Source organism: Nesoenas mayeri (genome assembly GCF_963082525.1).
Source record: "Nesoenas mayeri genome assembly, chromosome: 3".
In the NCBI taxonomy this organism is placed as follows: Eukaryota; Metazoa; Chordata; class Aves; order Columbiformes; family Columbidae; genus Nesoenas; species Nesoenas mayeri.
The window spans coordinates 46,570,091-46,592,151 of NC_137544.1; the positions used below are offsets into that span (position 1 = coordinate 46,570,091).

Consider the following 22,061-nt stretch of genomic DNA (forward strand, 5'->3'; position numbering starts at 1 on the left):
AAACAAAACCCTTCAGTCATCTTGCGTCTTGTGTTATTGTGGTCTATGGTTCAGTCTGCTCAGGATTTTCAGGGTGCTTGTTGTCTTGTAGTTGTGTACAGAGTGAGGTGCAGACATACCACTGTGTACAGCTTGCAAAACCAAAGGACAACTGGAGCTTTCATTTAATGAAAACTGCGCACTTTGTCACTAGGGACAACCAGAGCCTTTTAACAGAAATAGTTTTCTAAGTGTCTGCCAAGGTTTCTATAGCAAAACTACTTTTTGAGCCAACTCTTGAGTATTTGCTTAGTAGAGCATTAAAAAAGAATGACTAAGGACATAGAATTAAGCTAAAACCAGTACAGAGTGCAACATAATCAGGTTGTTTTGGTCCTTTCTGTATTTCTCTACTAGTTGAGGACTGCCATCTTTTCTTCTGCATCACTGACACAGACTACTTTTATTAATTTGTATTATGCATAACATAGACAGGTGTTTGGCTATATTTGTTATACCTCGGCTGTACCTTTTATTTTAGGAGACTGACCTTGCATTTTAACACATTTTGTGACTTCTGATCAAACATAATACTGAGAGGATAAAAAGGGATTTGGGATAATACTTAAATTAAACCGACTTAATGTGGTAAGAAAATAAATTTTTAATGAACAAGCTGGTTTCATACTCAGATGGGTGTGTAAAATTAAAGTTATTAATTCTGGGGTTTTGTGTTGAAATTTGTAAAGCTTGATTAGTTTTATTGCCTCATTTTCATGAGTCTTGTAACACATCTTTAAGGGAGAAGACTATTAGGCATACTTGTCTAAGTTATTTTATACCACTGGACTTACCCCAGAGATCATTGCTGGGCAATTATAGGGTCTTGCTTACAGTTGTTGCACAGTTACACTGTTGTTCTGAAGTTCCTAAAAGTGTTATCTCACATGTTAATTAGTGAGACCCGAGTTACTAAAATTATGTTGAACTAGCTTTAATTAGTGAAACCAAGACCTCAGTGTCCTCTTGTTTCTGTAGCTCCTGTTTTCCCACATAAATTAATGGAAACATTGGTAGGAAAGGGTATGTTTCATTTACTTTTTTACGTGAAAGATTTGTAATCAGCAGACTTACAGACCAGGCTACAGTGCTGCCTTCTGATGGAAACGTAGTTCAGATAAAGTCTTTTAGTAAGGTCATTTCTTTATCGTGCTTCAGCAAAATCATTCCATTGTAGTTTTACATCTATAATTTAGCAATTTACAGCATTTGAACTAATAAAATGATCTATCATGAAAATAAACTTGAAACCTTTAGGAATTATTTGTCATCCTTAGTTGCCTCTTCCTGATTCTTGGCTTCGTTGAGGTGAGTATTATCTCATACGAAGGCAGAAAAAAATACTATTCTGCATGATATTGGATTGACAGAGATTTCAGAGTGTATCATTGCAGGAAGAAACTTTGCAGCTCTAAAGATCTGCTGCCAGGTTAACTGTCTTTTCAAATGTGCGTGGACTGCACACAGCAGCTCGGAAGAGTCTTTTAGAATGCTTGAAGGTCTGGGTTTGGAGCCTGAACCCAAATATTTTGAAATTGTCACTTGTTTCATGACATATATAATGCAACAAAAACAGGACCATGTTCTTTCTTTTCCCTTGCATAACTGATGCTAGTAACAGAGCATAAATTACTTTAGTTGTTTACTCTTGCTCTGTTTTAGAGATTACTTAGGGTTTTGAAAAGGAAACTGTGGCTACTTTAGTTGGGAGAAGGTTTTTTACAAAAGGAGGGGTTTATGATATACTTTGAAAAATTGTCAAGACAAAATACTCTGCAGCGTAAAACCCAGTACCAAAAGTGTTTTGCCCCCAAATCCTGAGGATTTATCTGTGGGAGGTTCTAGTTGCTTTGTCCCTTATGAAGGAGTTGCCCTGTCTGGATCACAAATGACAAGACAAATGCCTTGTTAAACTGGTTCAAGCCCTTAGAGGGTTGAAAGTAGGCAAATGTAGAAATTAAAATAGAAGGTTTTAGCAGGTAACTACAGAGCTGCTGGCAGATGACTCCGTAGTAAGCTATTGTAAATAGGACGTCCTAGATGACTTAAGTCAGTCTTTGAACTGGCTCCAGAATGACTTGCATTTCATGTATAAAGTCCAAGACTCATAATACATTTGTAGCAAATGATGCTTTAGGATAAAGTTTAATGTGTGAACTCTTTTAAAATTAAAGTGTGATTGAAACTGTAGTAGAATTATTTTGTGTGATTCGAGATGTTTACTTAATTACTCTTTGTATTCAACTGTCAATTAGACATTTTGCGTAAGACGCAGATCCAAACTGAGCCACCTAACCTGCTGAGATAGTAGGATGGTATGAACTCTTTTGGTTCCAAAGGAACACCAGAAAACTTGGTATGTGGTTCTTTTGTTTCTTCGTGGTTTTGTTTGTTTCTTTTTTTTTCTTTTTTCTTTTTTCTTTTTTTTAATGGGCACCTGATGTTTTTAAAACTAGAAGCTTTAGGAGATCACATACTGAAAGTACATAAAGCCTCAGAATCCCTGAAATAGTATGCGTGCACGCTTGAACAATATAGTTTGTCACTTTGCGCCATACCAAAATAATTAATTTCTTGATGACAAAGACCTGAAGCATGACACTTACTGAGACATGAAAATTACTCCTTCAGCGAACGCCATGGAGGCTACTCCTGCAAGGTATAGACCAGGTCAGGTAGACGTGGTGGGACTATGTGCTGCTATAGCTGCGGGCTAGTAAGAGCAAGTTCACTCCCTTAAGTTTTTCTTATTAATTCAACTTCAAACACAACTGTAGTAATCTTATAATTTTATAGATGACATCTTTAATCAAAGATAAGGAGGGCTGTATCTAAATTTGCTTGTCACATGGAGGGGGAGCTTTCATTAATAACAGACTTGACCCAATCAGGAGAGCTGCAGTCATCGAAAGTTAATTCTTCTGGTGGACAGACCAAACTTGTTTTCACTCAGAAGTGCATGTGCATTGAGATAAGCCACCTCTGCTCTGGCTATATGTTTGTCAAATCTAAGAGACAAGATAAATGTATTTCTTGTATAGAGGTGTGGCCACAGATCAGCGCAAGAGATAGAAATAAAGAGTTTGTCTTAACTGGCTTCCTCAGAGTTAGAAACTTCCTTAGTTTTTTTCTCACGATTTTTTTTTAAATATAATTATCTCATTACAGAAGCACATTGGTTTTACTCATTACAAGGAGTCTCTGCCTGCTTTCCTGTGTTCAGAACCGCTTGGCAGGCTCCATCCCAGACATTTAATATAATTAACTTGAAGGTGTTTCCTGTTCAGGAGGTATTTAAGCATCCTAGGATGATCAAGCACTGAGGCTGGAGGGTGAGCTGTTCATGAGCAGTAGTTGAAGGCCTTGTAGTTTAGTAATCCAGGAGAGAGCTGTTAATGAGCAAAATGGATGCAATATTAAGGAAGTGTACTGAATTGTAACAAAATGCTCATCATTTTAAATAACAAGACCTTACACAAAATTAACCGGGCTGTCAGCATCTCAGTTAAAAAATATTCTCTCTAGTTTGCCTGCACCTCCTTTCCCAGGATCCTCCCATTTTCATTTTTAATTTCTCCCTCTCTTCTGTTTGTTACATCCCTTCTTTTACCTTCCCTCACTGCCTGCAAGATCGCTTTTGATAAATGTGGAAAAGAGAAGGAGGTGAAAGAGAGAAGTGCTAAATGGGCTTGACAAAGGCCCAAAATACTCTCAGGAGACAACTTGTTATACCTCAAAAGGTGAAGCAAAACGAGCTCTGAAAGTGAAGCCTGTGATCTTCTGGCTCCGTGGAGTTCAGATGCAGAGGTGCAGGTAGGCTGCCTTGCAGCGAGCTCCTCTCCAGGAGGAATCCTGAAGTCTGCTGCTACTCACTCTGTGAGTTAGTCCTTCCTGGAAAGCCAATATGACTTCAAAGAAGCCATTCATAGTGTAAATTGGTGCTATGATGTCTGTCTGAGCTGGCAGAAAGCTTGTCCTCTGTGGAGGTATGAAGAAAGCCCATCCACATCCATGTGTTTAATTTGATGTGTACCTTTTGACAATTTAAATATCTGTATTAATTGCTCTCAAAAGAATATAAGACTGAAGAGCGCTGATGATAATCTGTAGGGCTACAGGATCCACTGTGAAATGGTATCTCATGGTGGTGCTGTGCTGGAGTTTGTGACAAAACCTTTTTTTATGTTGCATTGGTGACTGCAGTCGATACACATTACTTGTGAGTCGCCTTTTCATCTTCTCCATTGTTCTCCTGTCTCGATGATTCCCAAGATTTCCCTGAACTATTTTTTCTGCTGGACTCATGACTTGAAAAGCCATAGGAAGGAGGAAAATATATTTTTCTAAGTTATATCTTGAAATATGTCTGGTTTAAAGCATTTTTAGTGTTTGTGGTTTGTTTTTTTTCTTCTTCTCAGAAATATAACAGTAAATACACATATAACATGAAAATTGTTTGCTGGCCTGTCAAACACATTTATAAATTGTGATTGAATATTGTCCTCCTATTACTTTAAGATACAATCCAAACTTCACTCAGTTGTTCCATGTAGAATTATGCCAAGAATTTTAATGGGAGAAAAGAGTGGTTTCTTAAACCAAAATAGTAAAATGTTAGGATTTATATTAAAATTTCTTCAGGTGTGTGTTTTCAGGAAAATGAGAATATTCATATTAATATATTTTGCAATGAAGTTATCATTATTTGAAACCTGAAATTAACAGTCCATTATTAAGTCTGGAAGCAACAAAATGTCTCACGTTACATGAGCTGACTTATCGAACTTCATGTTATTGTATTACTTCTTACTGAATATGTATTTGAAATTCAGTTTTCCATTCCTGGCATCAAAACCACTTATTCAACTGTTGTAATAAATTGTTCTTCCTTTCTACTTAAAGCTCAGTAAAATTTTAATGGCAAATTTTCAAAACTTAATTTCCAAATCTACATTCTTAACTGATGCCTCTATAATGCCACTTTAAAAAAAAAAATAAAATTGCTTTTTTTATGTAGCATGTTTGGAACTGTTTTATAGGTTTACTAGGTATTTAGATTTTTGACACTCAGAAATGACATAATAAACTCTTATATTAATGCAATTTGTAATCACAAATCACCATTGAATATAAGCCACTGTATTATTTTCTAGGCAAAAGGTGGCTCAGTGCTTGTTGCCAAAAGCCTGATTTTCAATTAGGCTTACCGTAATTGACACAAATGTAAAATGGCTGGTACCACACTAGTTGCTTGTCTTTGTTCCGGACAGTGAGTTAATTCAGCTCATGAAATCAACTCATTTTAGGTGAGTTCCTTTACTGTAATTGCAGAGTGCGGTTTATGGAGATTTTGCCGAATGGGTAAATCGATGAGTTCCCGCAGCACCAGCCAAACCTCACAAATCCTGTGCATATCTCATTGATTTGGCTCTTTCCTCATTCCTGCTGTGGGTTCGCTCCCCCGAGTGTCCCTCAGCTCCCGGGACCCAGCTGGGGGGCTCCTCGCTGTCCTGATGGGTGCAGGAGAGGCTGGAGCAGGGAACAGCCAGAGCACTGGGCTGAAAGGTTGTGTCATCTTCTAGGGTCTCATGCTGAACGGGTCCTTGCTGGAAGCTGCGTTTCCCAGCCGCAGTTTGGTGCTGTGATTGCTTCTGTATGGCAAGATGCGGCCCTGCCATGAGGGCTCATGTTCAGGTGTGTTTAGCTCCTACGTCCTCCCTGCTGCCTCTGTACCCGTCCTGTATGGGCTTTCTCGCATTTGGCTGGTGGGAACCTGAGAGGCCTGTTTGGGTGCAATGTGAACCTGTTTCATCCCTTCTTGTGGGCAGCAACTTTTTTCTAAGAATTAAAGACTTTCCTATTTGCTGCTGGAGTCGCACTGTATTTAGATGCCCAAAAGAACTGGACTTTTTCAAAGTGAAACTTTAGTCTAAGGCAGATTGTTAGATGCTCACAACAAACTTTAAAGAGCAGTGAGCACAAACTTTCCTATTTTTTTTTCTGACTATCACTTTGAAGCTAATGCTAATACTCGGCATAAAAGAGCAGAGGGAAAAATGTTGCAAGTGTGAGTCCGTATGTTCAGAAGTACTTTCATATCTCTCAATGTAGCTACAGAAAGTAGCAAAATTATGTGGTAACATGGTTTTTCTGTTCATCAAGTCATGGTGAGTCAATATGAACAAAGGAAGAAAAGCATCATGTGTTTAAAGAAATGAGTGATGCTGGCTTTCCGTCTCCTCAGTCAAACAGCTTCGTCAGGCTCTTTAAACTTCTTACTGAATAAAATGAGATATTACCTTTGTTAGGTTAAGTCAATGTGATGACTATTGTTCATACAATGCTTTAAAGCTAAACTAGAATATAAATGTAAAGATTAGCTCTGCAGTCAGTGCAGTACTCCAGTGCAGCACAGTTACAGGTAATCTTTGGGGGCAAGGATGTTACTGGTGTATACTTGTTCATTGCCCACGCAAACTGGAATTTTACTTTGCTTGGGCTCAGGGATGCTACTGCAATGTCAGACATTATTTATTTTCTATTAATACAAAGCAACAAAGGTTGCTCTCTTTGTGCTCTCTTCTGTCAAATCTGCCAATTAAATGTCAGATGCTCTCAGAAGTTGTCAGTACTTACACATATTCAAAGAATTAGGTTTCCATTGACGGATTATTTTATACAGCTTCATTTTCTCTCAAAAATTTGTAGTAAAAACATTACACTGGAAAATTTCAATAATATTCTGCAAAGTCAATTTTAGTAATAAACTTTAGCTGTCTCACAAACGTGATTGCATGTGTGCAGCTGATGTAATGTCAACACTTGGCTGTGGAACGCATGGATTGGTTATCACAAGCAATGTGGTTTGTTGGGGAACATCTGGCATCTATGTAGAGGTGCCACCCAGTGGCCAGATGGTACGAATGAGTTTTTCTGACTAATTAAAGGAAAAAAAATAAAAGCACAATCGACTGAGGGATTTTACAATAATTGTTTTATTATTATTTTTCTTACTTCATAATCAGCACATAGGATTCAGTTTCTCAGTTTGTTAATGGTCTTCAAATTGCAGAATAGAAAAAGTTTCAGTTAATTCAAATAATCTCCAAGTAATCAAATGACAGAATGTGTTCCTCCTTTGAAACCAGGTTTTAGAAAGTGTATCAGTATATGATCAAGTGTTTTTGTACCAAACTAAGGTGCTGTTTTTGTTGCTTTTGTTAGATTGTGTGTTTTCCTATGCAAACAAGAGCTAGAGGTACAACTAAAGAGAAGTGATTGTCTGTGGTATGTGTTAACTGAAATTTATCTCCTCACAGTGCCATTAATACAGAATGATAATCTGATTCATAGATACAAAAAGGGAAAAAGTGGAGTTGCTCAGAAGGTATTTATGATGCCAGCAAGATACGAAAATTAATCTATTACAGTGATTAAATTCCTTAGTTGAGACTATCAGGAAAAAAAGTGAAATGGTGATGAGCATCTGGTACAGGCCTGGCATAGATCAAGCTCAACACTGCTATTCGTGAAGATTTTAACTGGTTATATTAGGACTGTGCTTCTGGTGCAGCTAAAACCATTATTCACTAAGTTTCCAGATTATCCAGGAGATAACCTTGTAATTCAAATGCATCTACTCTCAGTCTGAAGTGTCTGTATTGGATTTATTTCCCAATTAATAGAGGTGCTAAAGCTAACTTTAACATAATGAATAATTGCAACGATTTCTATGACAGTGGGGCTTTTTGGTTTTGCAAAACAAAAAAGGGTCCTTTGGAATAAGAAGCCAGAAGCTGCTTGGATTCACTGTATTAAAGGTTTGGCTACAGAGCAACACTGTGTATCTGTGTTAGGACTCGGGAAAACATGTTTTGAAGGACTAATGACTGTAGTATTTCCAATTGCATGCTGTTTGAAGCGCAAGAAAGCCAGAAGCTTGAAACCATTTCATCTCATGAGCAGTTGCTCAGAGCTTCAATAAACTGCCAAATGCAAACAAATACATTTAATAACCTGAAATTAATATATTGTAGTGGGAAGGCAGTAGGGCTGAAAAAAACAAATACATGTAGGTATGGCAGTGGACAACAAGTATGACAAGTTTGTGGTGTTACAGTGGCTCAGAAAAAGCTCTGTGCAGTGGTTGTGTTTGCAAGTGTATTATGGAACAAAGCAACAAGGCAGCAGACCTGCTTTTTGAGATTTTGTTAATGGGACTAGAATTGGGAACGTTGTGTCCAGGTCTGGACACATTTTTGCTGGAGAGATGTCAGAGGGAAACAGAGGGGAACACAGGAATTAATTTACAAAAGGAAAGATTATGCTAAATAATGGCTGAGTGAAAGATACAGCTGAAGCCTGCAAATATTTAAATGGTGTGAATTTGCCAAAAACCAAAAGGAATTACTTAGGCTGACACAGTAAGACAGAGTAGAGTAACTATAACAAAGGGTGCTTTTAGGTGAGGTATTAACCCTGTTATTAAGATGTATGACAAACCAATTCGAAGTAAGCCAGTAGGAATACATCTGCCCTGACAAGATGTGACCTAAGGTACTTTAAACAGACTTCTATATCTCTGGGATCTAGAAAGGTGGAGGCAGAAAGGTAAAACTTGATTCACCTGTGAATCCGAAGCCTGGCCATTAGATGGCAGGCTCTGGCACAAGAGGGTGTGTGCCTCCTGGCCACTTCTGAGGGCCATGTCCCAGGAGGAGCTCAGAGCCACTGTCAGTCCCAGGGCCTCGGAGAAGATTTCCTGTAAAAATCACACGCACATCCCCCCCGTCACCAGCACGGCAGAAAATCATACAACAGCCGTGTCCCAAGCACATGTCCCTTCAAGGACGCATGCTCAGACTTTTCACTTCTGGGTCGGTAGGTAGGTACAAGAGGTGTTTAGTTACCCCAGTGTGACAAATCACTTTGTACAGGAGCTGAAATTGGTTTGGATCTGAACAATGCTCTAATGAAGGGAGGAGAAGAAGCTCTTCTCTACTATAACTAAGGATGCAGTAATGGGACTGATGAGGCGGTGGGAAGAGGTGATGTAAATGTGGTATGTTGCACACTGCAGACTGTTCAGGAAGTCCACATACTGGTTATGTGGAACACATGACAGAAAGCATAACAAGCAGTAGCTTTGAAAAAGTATGTATGGAAAACTTCAACCCAGAACAGGCTATTTGAAATGCTCAAAAGATGCTACAGCATCTCAAATAATGTGTAATAAGAAACAAAACAAAACAAACCCCAACAATAACAACAACAACCACCCCCCAAAACAAAACAAAACAAAAACCCAAAACAAAACAAAAAACAAAACAAAACACCAAACTTGTTTAAAATAAGAGTCTACACTGCTAAAGGATCTGCCCCAGGGAGTGATCCTTATATATGCATCCACACCTCTCAAGATTACACGCCTCTGGAGTGAACTGGCTGTGTTTGTGCTGCCTAACACTTGACCTGGGCCCGATGCCCCTGTGGCTCTAAGACCGTAATTATATTTCTGTGGCTTCAGTTCAAAGTGTCTGAGGTAATGTGAGGGCTGCTTTGCTGCCTGCAAGACTGGTGTTTTTATAGCATTATGCCAAAGGTATGCAGCATGCTGTGGGGTTGGGTGTGGGGCACACAGGGGGTGTCTGAGGGCAGGAGGCTTCCTGGGATAGTGTAGGGCAGGAGGAGCCAAAGCTGGTATAGTCCCATCCTTGCTCTGCCATCTGTAGGGCAGTCCATCCAAAGAGCTGTGCCTCAGCTTCTCCTTGGAGGGAAGTAGTTGGTTTCCTCCAGAGGAGAGTCCAAGCACAAAGTGGTGCCTGGGCAATATGGCTGACAAGGGGACCAGGACCAGGGAATGAACCAGGGAGGTAAATTATTTGATGAACCTAGGTGCACTCATCATCGTCATGAGCACCTAGGTGGTGGGTGAGACGGGGAAGAGCCCTTTACTGCTCTTAATGTTGTTCTATGTTTTGCAGTAAGTCTTTAGCACAGACACTTTGCTGATCAAATTCATATTTCCTGGTCGAAGGGAAAAATTTAACTGCTGATATGGCATGGGAGGAGGGAGTCTGGGCAGAGGATCTGAATAAACAAACAAAATATCTTTCTGTTTTAATCAAGTTGTTCTTGCTCATACATGCTCTTTTTAAAATCATTATCTCATCCTGTGTAAAAGTGTTGATAGAAATTGGGAATTAATATGCAAGAACCATCTACCGTGTACAGATTGAAGACTGTTCTAAAAAATAGCAGACTGGAGATGGATATCAGGGCTGAATATGATGGATTATGAGGGAAGCCATGACTGTAAAATTTTAAGGATGGCAGTTTAGTAAGCACTATTAGTTTAAAATGTATGGCTAACTCCTCTTTTCTTCTTTTTCTTTGTGAGTTCTTTGCTTATTGGTCCTATCTTAGTGTTTTCATGTATTTTTGTCTTCAGGTTAATTCCCTTCAAAATGATTCATAATTGTCACGATTTTTTAAGACAATATCTTAAGGTGGTTAACGGACAGCATTTTGTCGCTACTAGGGACTTATGCACAGACAGGTACAAGCAATGGGGCTGAGGTGTGTGGTCTGCAGCGTAAAGAGAGCACACCTCATTTTAATTCCTGTATGATGTTTTCCTTTTCCAGTCAGTAGCTCTGCTGTGAACCAGTATCCCTGCACTGGTAAAGAGAAGATGTATATACCTACAAGCTTCTCCTTCCTCCTCTTAGTGCCTCATGCTCTCTTCAAAGGCGTGGTAATTTCCAGGGCCTCCTACCTGCTCTTCTTTTGCTTCTACTGTAAAATCAGTTATTATTTTCATTAGCTATATGAAAACATGCCAGACACATATTGCTGTAGACCAGGTAAACATACTCTGAGCGTTTTTGACATAACTAGCTCTACTATTTGCTAGCCAAACATATGGCAAACAATAAACTACTTGGTCTATCATAAATATTCACCCCACCATTTTTCCTGATTTAAAAATTCTTACCTCCACAGACAAAGCTCTTCTCCAAGCGCCTCCAACAACTGATAGGCCTTGCAAAACATCTGGAAGGGTTTCATAACATGCCTAGTGTGTTGCAAGCACCTTTTTTTCCCTTGGGCCCTCGAGGCTCTGAGCGAGTGGGTATGGTTACACAAACAAGCCCAGGTGAAGAAAGCCAGGGTGTAGGCTGACAGCGCATCAGCTCCTCTACGGTAACTGTCCCCCTGCCTGCCCTTGCCCCACGGTGAGTTTCTCCACAGTGGGTTGGGACAAGCTGCTCTGTATTTGGGCTGGAAGGAGAGAATTTGGCTGGGCAGTCGGGGCAGAGGAGGTGCAGCGCTGTGCCTTCACACCCCAGCCTGCCCCCGGGAGCTTGCGTGCCTGCCCATGCCTTCAGGCGGGAAGCGTACCGCAGCCTTTCCCTGGAAAACTGCCTGGTGCCATAAAGTAAAGCTTTTGGGAGGCTTTGGTGAGCTCAGCTCATCAGCAGATTGTTGGGAGGATAGACCTTAAACTGTGAAGAAATTCAAAGAGTGCTTCTTCTCACCCATTTGGAAATCTGGAGTTGGCTGTTTTCCACCGTGCTGTCTTCGGGTTGAAACTTCTCATGCTGCTTTTGTCAGCTCCAGCTTTTCATGTGAAATTGTGACCTTCAAAAAAAAGGTGCCTGAAATAAGCAAGTGCTGCCTCACCGTACTCTGCAAGCAGTGGCTTCCTGGCTACTGCACCACGGACCTGCCAGCGCTCTGAGGTCTAACGGTGTCTCAGGGACTGATGGTCCTCCACTGTGGCCAGGAGTGGGGTTGGGGGGCTGAGGTATTGGAGTCCCCCGGGGGGGCCCCTGCCTCAGTTGCTGGAAGGGATCCAGAAGCTGCCTCCCAGGTGGATGTTGCCGGCTCACCTGGGGACCAGCACAGCCCCCTTCCGCAGCAGGACATGGGAGATCCTGGGGAAGCATCATGACTTGCTACCTAAGAAGTGTTTGCTCACAGAGCTTCCTCCTCTTGGCACTTTGACATGTGGGATTGGTGGCACATTGTTTTCTGACATACGTGCATTATATAGCACTTGGGGTGCAGATGCTTGGCACCAGCCCAGCTGTGCCACTGTGAATGGTGGCCTCTTGCAGAGCGTTGGTGTCACCTCAGCGCTTGACAGCTCTTCCATCCCCTTCCCACGGTATGACGTTATTTTTCTCCTTCTTACCTGGACTTCAACCAAGCGCCATCCCAGTCTCCTGCCCATACTGGAATCTGTCACTTGTTCATCTGCCACTGAGTTGATAGTCCTCAGTCTGCAGTTGCTCCCTTGAGCAATCTTACAGAGGTCTCCAGTATATACATTAGACAAGGCAGGGTGCAACAGGATCTTTCAGCACTAGGTGATTAGCTGGTTAATAGGACTTTTGAATTCTCTCATATACAATGTGTGTGGAACCACCCCAAAACCAACCTCCTCTGGTGGAGGCAAGAAATGAAAATCAGGCTGGAAAGCTCAAAGTCAGCTATGGCTTGGAGAAGGTAACCAGCTATTCAGAGCGATGCAGTTTCTTCCTTAGAAATAGCTAAATAAACAAAATAATTGCACACGTTTATTAGGATATGTGTTAAAATGTCAAAACATTTTCACCACAATTATGCAATAAACCAAACCCCTCAGGACATTCTATGATTCTATGATAAATATGCCTGAGGCTTTTCTGCTCCCTTATTAACTCTTTGAAAACTCTTTTTGGCAGTCAGTTATAAAGCTAAATTTGAAGCTAAAGCTGTACAAACAGAGCTGGATTTGGGACTTTGATGTGTCTGGAAAACAAGCCTATGGGAAAGGGAATTTTGATCCAACTCATATGGAAAATATACATATTTGAAGGATAAAATAAAACATTTTGGCACTTTTTTTTTTTTTCCATGAAAGTAAAATATTTGGTGAGGGTATTTTCTGCCTTAACATCTCTCAGTATTTCAAACTGGGGTGAGTTCATCAGATGGCCACCAGTACAGTTGGGGGCTGCCTGTGAGGAGAGAATGGAGAATTGGGGCTTGTTCAGTCTGGGGGAAGAGGCAGCTTTGAGGAGGTGATGAGGAGCTTGGACTTCCCTCAGTACATATGAGGATGTCACCAAGAAGACAGACCCAGACTCTTCACAGTGGTGCATGGTGGGAGGACAAGAGACAACAGGCAAAACTTAAGAAAGGTGGGATTCAGGCTGGCTGTAAGGGAACAACACATTTTGCCATTGCCCAGAGAAGTTGTGACGTCTCTGTCTCATTTTCAAGAGTTGACAGGTAAAAGCCCCAGGCAACCTGGTCTGATCCCGTTACTGACCCTGCTTTGGGCAAGACATTGGAGCAGGGACCTCCTGGGCTCCCTTCCAACCTGAATTGTCCCATGATCCTATGAAAAATACAGTCCAATTTTGAAATAAAAATATCAAAACAGATAAATTTTTTTACATTATGGATGTGAACTAATTGTTGAATCATCTAAAGGACTAGATCTATAAAATGCAATGTTTTATGAACCTTTTTAATGAAATCAATCTTCAGAGAATTCTGTATTCTTGCTACTTCGATTTTTCAGAGAGTGAAATAAAAGGGATGAAATAAGTTGATCAGCTTTTGCTATTTTATTTCTTTCTTAGGAGGAGACTAAGTGAACTTTGCCATGTTCTTTGGATTCAGAATTTCAAAATTGACACTGCAGAATAAACATAAGCAAAATTAGGTCCACTAAGCTTTAGGACTGAGTTGCTAAAAGTTAAAGTATTGACTTAAAGATCATATACACTTTAATTGTGACAGCATCTACCGAATAAATGACCTTCCATTTCAATAATTCAACTGATTCTTTACCAAGACAGCTTCCAGAAGGAAGGTGAACAGAACATGTGATGTAATGTGGAACTATAAAATAAAATGTTATACTGTGTCTGTAGAGTTGGAGTGACATAAGATGACTGATATTTCTACCTTGTGGCTCTGATGTGGTTATCTTGATGAATATTGTATTCAGTTTTGTGTTGGTTTGTTATTAGGAAAAAGCTGATAAGAGTTTCAGATAGCTAAAGCATCTGGGACAAAAAAATGTCTAAGAAGATGAGCAAGTAGTTTGGCTAAAATAAAGCCATAAACTTTAGAAGTACCAGAGGCCTGGAATCACTACAACAGGAGAAAACAGCTTAATGTGTTTTGTCAAGAAATAACACAGATATTAGCTCAGACTTTATTTCACTAGGATGTCTTAACTGAGCAATGTTTACTCTTCTTTCAGGTACTATGATATCTCAGGCAGACACTGTACTGTTCAAGAAAACCAAATACCAGCAGTAATCTGTCCACACGCTTATGTTATTCCAGCGATATCAATGTCTACTGCCTCATTACCAGCAGCACTTAGAAAGGTAAGAGAAAGCTAAGTATCTGTGTTTATATAAATATATATATATACATATATACACACACACTTACATATATCATAAAGAAGATGACTGAAAAGACAATTTAATGCCAGGTGTATTTTTAATCTTCCTTTAAAAGGACCTGTGTTTGAAGTACTGGAAAATTTTCAAATCAATATCATATACGGAAATAAAGAAGGTACATAATGACTATAGCTGGCATGAAGAGCCAACAAAGGAAATGGCTTGAGGAGATCTTCCACATGCTCTCACAAACCATATGGCTTTTTCCTTTTGTTCATAAAATATACATAAGCCAAAATAATAATGGAACAGCCTCTACACTTTTACAGTGTTTCACTTAAACTGTACTGTTTTCTATGTTGTTTTATTCCAGAGAAGGAGAAATGGCTACACATTTATTTTCTAGTGTTCATGTAGTATTACTCATTTGCTTGGCAGAAGTGTTACTGTATGGAAGCAAGCTAGGGAAAATGCTAATTACTTCTGTTCTAATGTGAGAACTTAATTTCAGATTGCAGACAAGGTTGTGCAATGCCATTCTTGTCTTTATTGTAATCTTTCTATGCAGAGAGAAATACCTTTTTTTCCACATTAACAGAGGTAAACAGCAGGCCAGTAATTACAAAAGTTGCTTTTTTCTTGGTTGCGGAACTAATGTTCATCTGAATATATTTGATGAGGACTTAAAATATTCTGTCTTTAAGAAAAAAAATGTGTTGTCTAGTCTTGTCAAGCCAGAAAATCTCATCTACTAATTTCTATATGAGGCCTTTGGAAAAGACTCATTCGTCGTTAGATGACTACACAAATAATATAACCCCCAAACATCCTTTGTGGCCTCATTTAGCATCTTAATTCTATTGATACTGTAGAAACATGCCTACAAAAAGAGCCCAGTTCCTCACAGTTATGAAACAGGAAAATGGTGCAGTACTGTGGTGGGCTGAAATTTCTATTGCAGTAGAGATAGCTGAGGAATTAGATTTCCAGCAGAAAAAAATGCTGTTCACCCTATTGCTGTCTTGGATGGACTTCTATATTAACTACTTGCAAAGACTTCTCCTAGAAAAGAAAGTTTGATTTTGTTTGATTTTTTTTCAGTGGAAATTTAAGAAAGGCAGAATTCAGTTGTTATTTAGTGAGCTCTGAGTTGGCATTTTGTTCTTTTGGAATTAATTGCTTATACTTACAGCTAAGTTAAACTGTTGGGGTGTCATTCCTCTAATCTGGAACCAATCCATTTGTATGAAAGGAAGCATCAGAGCAGGCCACATAATTTCATAATTTGATGCATAGGTATGATTGTTAGTTAAATCATAAAAATAAAGGAAATTCTGTGTGTGTGTGTGTGTGTGTGTGTGAATTCAGCAGTTTCTTCTGTCTTGGGATAATCTGCTAATGCGTGTAATGATAAGGAGTCACCTGCTGATGATAGATGGTTTATGGGGATCAGGATTTAATGAAGCCCTGCCTTCCCTCAGCATTTCTTGTGGGAAAGCAGTAGAAAACGGTGCAGGACGCAGAACATAAGCTGTTTGCACCAGGTTCCTCTCTGCTGCTATCCTCTCTACGGAAATCTGTTTGTAAGCATTTCAAAGGTGAATATACTAAGTAGAGTCTTGCAGACTAATTTACACAGACTAATTTGTATTATCCTCTATTTTTCCCTAATTTAGGTTATTCTCTTTACCTCAGATAATTAAGAGCTGACTCCATCAATGACTAAAACAGACAAGCACTCCTGCATTCTTTTATTAATTAAACAGTCTTCCTAAGACACCTTGCTTATCAGTCTCTGGAGCATTCTAACATTTGCTTTTGCTCTCTGGGGAAAAAAAAAAAAAGCCAAACTAATTTTATTTTGCCGCTTTCCTTTTCCTTTTTGTAGTAGCGATCATTATATGATGGAGTTCACTTTCACCTAAGTTCCCTTCTACTCTCAGCCAGTTCATGCCTACTAGTCAGCAGAAGATCTAAAATAGCCACTCCCTTAATAGTTTTGTTCACCTTCTGAAGAAAAAGCTGTCCCCAGCATATTCCAAGAACTTGTTGGACTGTCTCTGTCTTGTATTTCTTTTCCAACAGAAAAAAAATTAATTCCAAGAAGTAATTAAAGCTGTCAGGATGTGCTTTTGGATGCTTCCCTTGCTTGATCAAAAACCAGTCTTCTCTCCACCCAATTAACTAGTGTATAATAAACTTCTATCATAATATAACCTGGTTTTCCCCTTTCGTCTTCTTCCAGGGTTGTTTCAGAAATCTTCATCTTACCTATTCCTGTACTTCACAGCAACTGTTCTTGATATACAGTGCAGCTTTGGTTCTCTTTCTTTTTGTTCGACTTTCATAAATAGTGGTGGTAAAACATCAGGAAATTTAAAAATGGTTTAAGTCACTTGTTTGATAGTGTTGCTCAGTGAAGTAAATGTTGTGTTGCCCGAAGTATAAGGCAAAAATATTTCCCCTCACTACACCATTGCTTTAGGAGAAAAGCAAGGTCCTTGTGTATCAATATGGCTTTCTCATCAAATACCTCTGATGCTGATTCAGGTGTACTTCTAGATCTGTACAAGGATTTCCACATTTTCTCTCTTTGTAAGGCGTTTTGGAATTTATCGTTTTGTTCTATTGCAAGCTTCTGATTTGAACAACTGAAAATGTCAGCTATATAATAATGAAAGATTTTTAAGTGCTCTTATCAAATACATAAATAACATGTTTATTAAATCACTGGAGGTAACCAAGTCTATGATAAATTAGTAACTCATACAAATTGAAATATAAATTTCATTTTCTTGACTCTTCTAGTCCTGTGCTATTCAATGTGCAAAACATTTGTTTTACAAAAATGAAGGTTAGCAGTTTCTCTTTTGGTATTTTGGCAAACAGAAGTTTGGTAACACCCTATTAAATACTGGGAAAAAAAAAAACCAAAAAAACCCAAAAAACCCAGAAATAATTTCTAGCTATCTGTTCTGCAAAATACTCTATTTCTAGATTTCTAAAACTCAGGTTATTTCTTTTCCCAAATAATGCATTCCGTCCATGGTTACATTTGCACAATTCAGTTTGGCTCAATGGAGCTAAATAAGGTTTAGTGTCTGAGTTTGTTTGCAAATGAAACCAAAATAGCTTGATTAGATTGCTGTTTATATTTAGAATGCCTATGCAGATAGCTGTGGCCATAATTTTATGACTGTTGTGGGTTTTTTATATCTTTGAGACTGTTTAATAAAACAATGTGGCCAGTGTTCTTACTATGAATGAAGAAACAACTTCCTGGATGTTTGGTTCATTCTGTTCTCTTCAAATTAAAAACAATGCTATTTGAGGACCAAATCACAGATAAATGTATATTTTTGAAGTCATACAGCTACAATGGTGACAAAATAGTAATACCAATTGAGAAGGACTCCTACCTGTGATATGGCAAACTCAAATGACCTTAAATTATGTAGTTAAATAGGCTTTAAGCTGATAGGTTTCCACGTAGTTAAGCTGAGAGGCATTTATTTCTGTAGAGAACTATTTCAAATTTAGATTGGCTTCTGCTGATAGTAAAATGAGTGAATAGAGTTTGTAATCCTTCATTATTTATACATTTCCTGTGCATTAGGACTAATGATCACAAAAAAGTCTAGACTTTAAAATTCCATATAGATACTTAGGACTAAACAGGTTTTTTTTTCTAAGTCACATCTATGTGCCGTAATGCTGTTTCTCCTCTTATATTCAGGTGTTGATTAGTCATATTTTCAGACCTATAACCCAGTACCTGTCTAAAGGTTTCTCAGGATTCTCCATCTAGATAAGGGTTCTCACACCTACCTGCTACCTGAACACAACCACTGCCTTTCACACAAAGATGCAGTCCTATGACATGAATATTTAACTAAGGAAACTGGGTGGAGTACTTCTAACACCCAGGTGTGGCTCTGGAAGCCCATTTTGATTCTGTGTCAAATTACTGGATTAAATGAGTTTATTCTATCACTGCCTTTGCCATATTCCTGAGACAGCAGATATGCAGATCCCTAATTCCTCCTGCTCTTTTAACATATCTGTCAAGATGATAGTTCATCAAGGTCTAGGATATTTTCAGTTTCGGATTCCTGATCTGCTTCTTTAATTTCATTTCTGCCTTGCCTAGAGAAATGTTAGCCAGACATCCAGCCCAGGTCCTAATACTGCTTCTCCTTACAGTGCTTTATTTCCTCAAGAAATAATGAAAGTTAAAGTCTATTGGGGATCCCACAGGGTTATAAAATCGCCTCCCAGAGTGATGTTTACATGGTAGAAACAAGGCATTTTATATGCCATTTGATACATTTCCAATGCCAAGTAAGTGAGAAAGCAGGTGAGCCACTTTCCAAAGTAACAGACAACAAAATTATTGGTTTGTGGATAGGTGAGAGGAGACTGCCCTGAGGAGAACAAGTCTTTGCCTTAAGGTTCACCACAATTTTTAACAGATAAGGCCTTTCAGTGGTTAGCTGATCTCCTCCCAAAACTCGAGACTGAAAGAAGAGAAGGCATCTTTCTCCAGCCTGGAATCAGAAACCCCAACAAAACCTTACAGCCAAAGTCCTATGAAGTGAGTCATACAGGGGCTGATAATATTTGCTGGTGTAGGTTTTATAAGAGGACATAAAAAAAAAAACCCAAACACAACAGTTTCAGAGCACTACCCTGCCTCGTGCAAAGACTGAAGGGTGAAAAGGAAGGGGAAATTGTATGATGCTACAGGATGTTTTTCTTGTGAGCTGGAGTGAAGGTATGAAAGGCAGTCACCTAAGAAGGGCCTAGGTGGAGTAGGGGAGCAAGCTTGTTCTTGGCTTTCTTTTCTTTTAAAATTTAGGTAAGCCCTCAACTGTTTGGAATAGGTTATACCTTTCCAGCTAATGAAATGTTGCAGCAGGACAAAGTTTCATTGTATTACCTAAAAAAACCCCAAAGAACAACCAGGGAAAAAAGCCTGCTCAGTGCTGTTCTGGACATCTGGATTTTTGCCAGAGTTTCTACCTACTTAACTACACTTACGCTCAACTTCTGTATAAAATAATGTACTTTGCTCTTTCTTTTGTGCAGACTGTTTGTTGCTACTATATGATGCTTCCAGTCACCCTCCTACCCCATGTCTAACTTGTTTCCCTGAAATAATGGTTGCACTTTCCATCTCCCTCCCGGGCTTAACAAGTTGAATCATTTTCCTTTCCGTTTAAATTTCCTTTTTTCTTTTTTTTTCTTTTTTTTCTTTTTTTTTTTTTCTCACCAGGAATTTCCCCTTGCTACTCGACCAATAGATTCAAAATCCCATGATAATCTCCACAAAAAGCTGGCATTCACTTGCTCCCTTTTCAATTAGTCATGTTTGTGCTCACTCTGGTAGGGCTACTTTTTAACCACGTTGCTCCCCATTGTCATTCCTACAGAGGAGAGAGTAGCCTTGCAAGTTTTAAATTTTAAAACATAACTTTTAAACTCTTTGAATAGCCAGGTCTGCCTATGACAGTCACCTATGTATTATGTGCCTCTAGTGCACTAATTTATGGGAAATCTGGAGAAATACATTTCTTCAGTTAAGATCAATCAAAAAATACAGCAACGGAGATTTTTATAGGCTAGAAGAATTTTATTTACATTTATATATTTATGGATATATATGTATGGATGTATACTTAAATGTGTGTATGAAATGAAGAAAGTTTGGAGGATGTTATCCGTAAGCCATGGATTTAGGATTGCTGTCCTGATATATTCATATGAATTGAAGAAAACGGTATATAGAGAGAATGGAAAAAGATTAAATATGATGAAGCATGGATCACATGAAAGCTCTTTGACAACATTCAGAATATCTACATTATTCATTGTCTGTATGGTTTTTAATATGGATTTTAATAGGAAGTTATTGTGCTTGTCAGCACAGTAACTCCTTATTGTGGTTTAAAATTTCTAGGAAAACATGAGAACATTATAATAGTTTCTTAAGTTTCTTTTTTTTTTCTTTTATCCTATCTACACAATTTGTTCCTATTCTTGGGCTGCAACCATGCTGTGGTTTGGGCAGGAAGGTGACGCTAAAAGGAGAAGAACCCTGAAATCTTTACTTTGAAATTCATGGAGAGGAAAAAAAAAAGTAATCAAATTTTCAAACCAAACCAGTTGAGTAGGGTGGGGAGATGTGGGAAGGAAAAACTAATGCCTCATTTTGTCCTGGCAATGCCAGCATTTCTTACATGGTTGACAAAGGATTTATACACTTAGCAAATATTTAATTTGCTCTGTCCTTTAAACTTTTGAAATTTTTATAGGATGTTTAGCTCTGAGTCATCATACGTTTTGCAATATTTTGAGATGATTAATACTGAAATATTCTTTCAGAATTATTTAGTTGATAAATATGCAATTCATAATTAAAAACACAACAATGCCACAAACAATAAGAAGCAAACAGAATTTAAATAGTACTGAAACCATCATGGAAGCCAGAAAATACAGAACTGGGACAGAATTTAAATGCTGACCATTTAAGTCACAGTGATGTCTCCCACAAACATGTGTGCTCTGAGAAGCCACTATATCTTAAATTACTTGTCCACAGTATTTGGTAAGTAGTGTCATAAACCAGTAACCTGAAGTCATGTGGTAAAATGTTAAAACCGAGAAAGTACAGGGGGAATAACTTGAAAATGGCTTCTATCGAAGTGCTTTCTCTTGGGAGAACTTTTAAGAGCATAGTCTACAGAGATATAATGGCAGTGTTGACTAATGTAAGTATATTTGACAGAAAGCAAAACTGGCCCCAGCATGTACAGATACTATTTGTGTAATACCACCTGCTAGCAAGAACCCACATGTAGGCCAGCTCTTCCTAAAGAACAATGCTAACTAACGGCAGAGGACTGAATTGCATTTTTGTTAATTCTTTTCGTTTTAATAACTTATGGTGCTGTCTTTTAATATAAATATTTATCAACATCGACAGTAAAAACTGTAGAAGTAGCAGAGCCCCTATACAAGCAACTTACTTTTAATAGGGCATGGGTACTGCTGTACCTGTAGGAATGCTGAATCAGGACACTGGGATAGCTAGCCATAGTTGTAAGTCACCACTGGCGATGCTTCTTGGGCTGACAGATATTATGACTGCTTTTAAAAAAAAAAGATAAATGTGATATGAATTTGTGTACCTCAAGCGCTTTTGCTTTTGGGCTGCGATAATTGCATTTCCATTGCTTTATCTGTTTCTGTCTTTGTCAAGGCCTCAACAGGAGGAAGGAGAGGGGACAAGAGAGATATCAGAGAGGAGAGACCAAAAAGATTGCACCAAAGGAAGGCAAAAAACCCAAAGCAAGAACAATTACTTGTTTATAGATTAAATTCACAGCAGAAAGAAAAGAAAGCAAACCCAAAAAGATAAGTAGGTGTGTTCAGAATATTGAATAAGCTGTATCTGTCATTTAAGTGCTTTCAGTTACCGATATCAGGTTTTTGCTTTTCCAGGATTCTACCATAAGTCAGATTTATTTTACAGCTCTGGTTAAAGAGCTACAGTTCTAGTAATTGCATCCCCAGAAGACTAAGCCATTCATAACAGAATAT

The 22,061-nt window shown here is 38.7% G+C and overlaps 1 protein-coding gene across 1 annotated transcript in view; it reads left to right on the plus strand.

Annotated features, from left to right (window-relative positions):
- Positions 1-14,399: 14,399 nt before the first annotated feature.
- Positions 14,400-22,061, plus strand: part of CRYBG1 (crystallin beta-gamma domain containing 1) — a gene marked incomplete at both ends in the record, with an annotated part of 63,122 nt that continues 55,460 nt past the window's right edge. The window contains one exon of the mRNA XM_080342280.1: positions 14,400-14,435. Within this exon, the coding sequence (XP_080198406.1) occupies positions 14,400-14,435 (36 nt within the window). The remainder of the gene's footprint in view (positions 14,436-22,061) is intronic.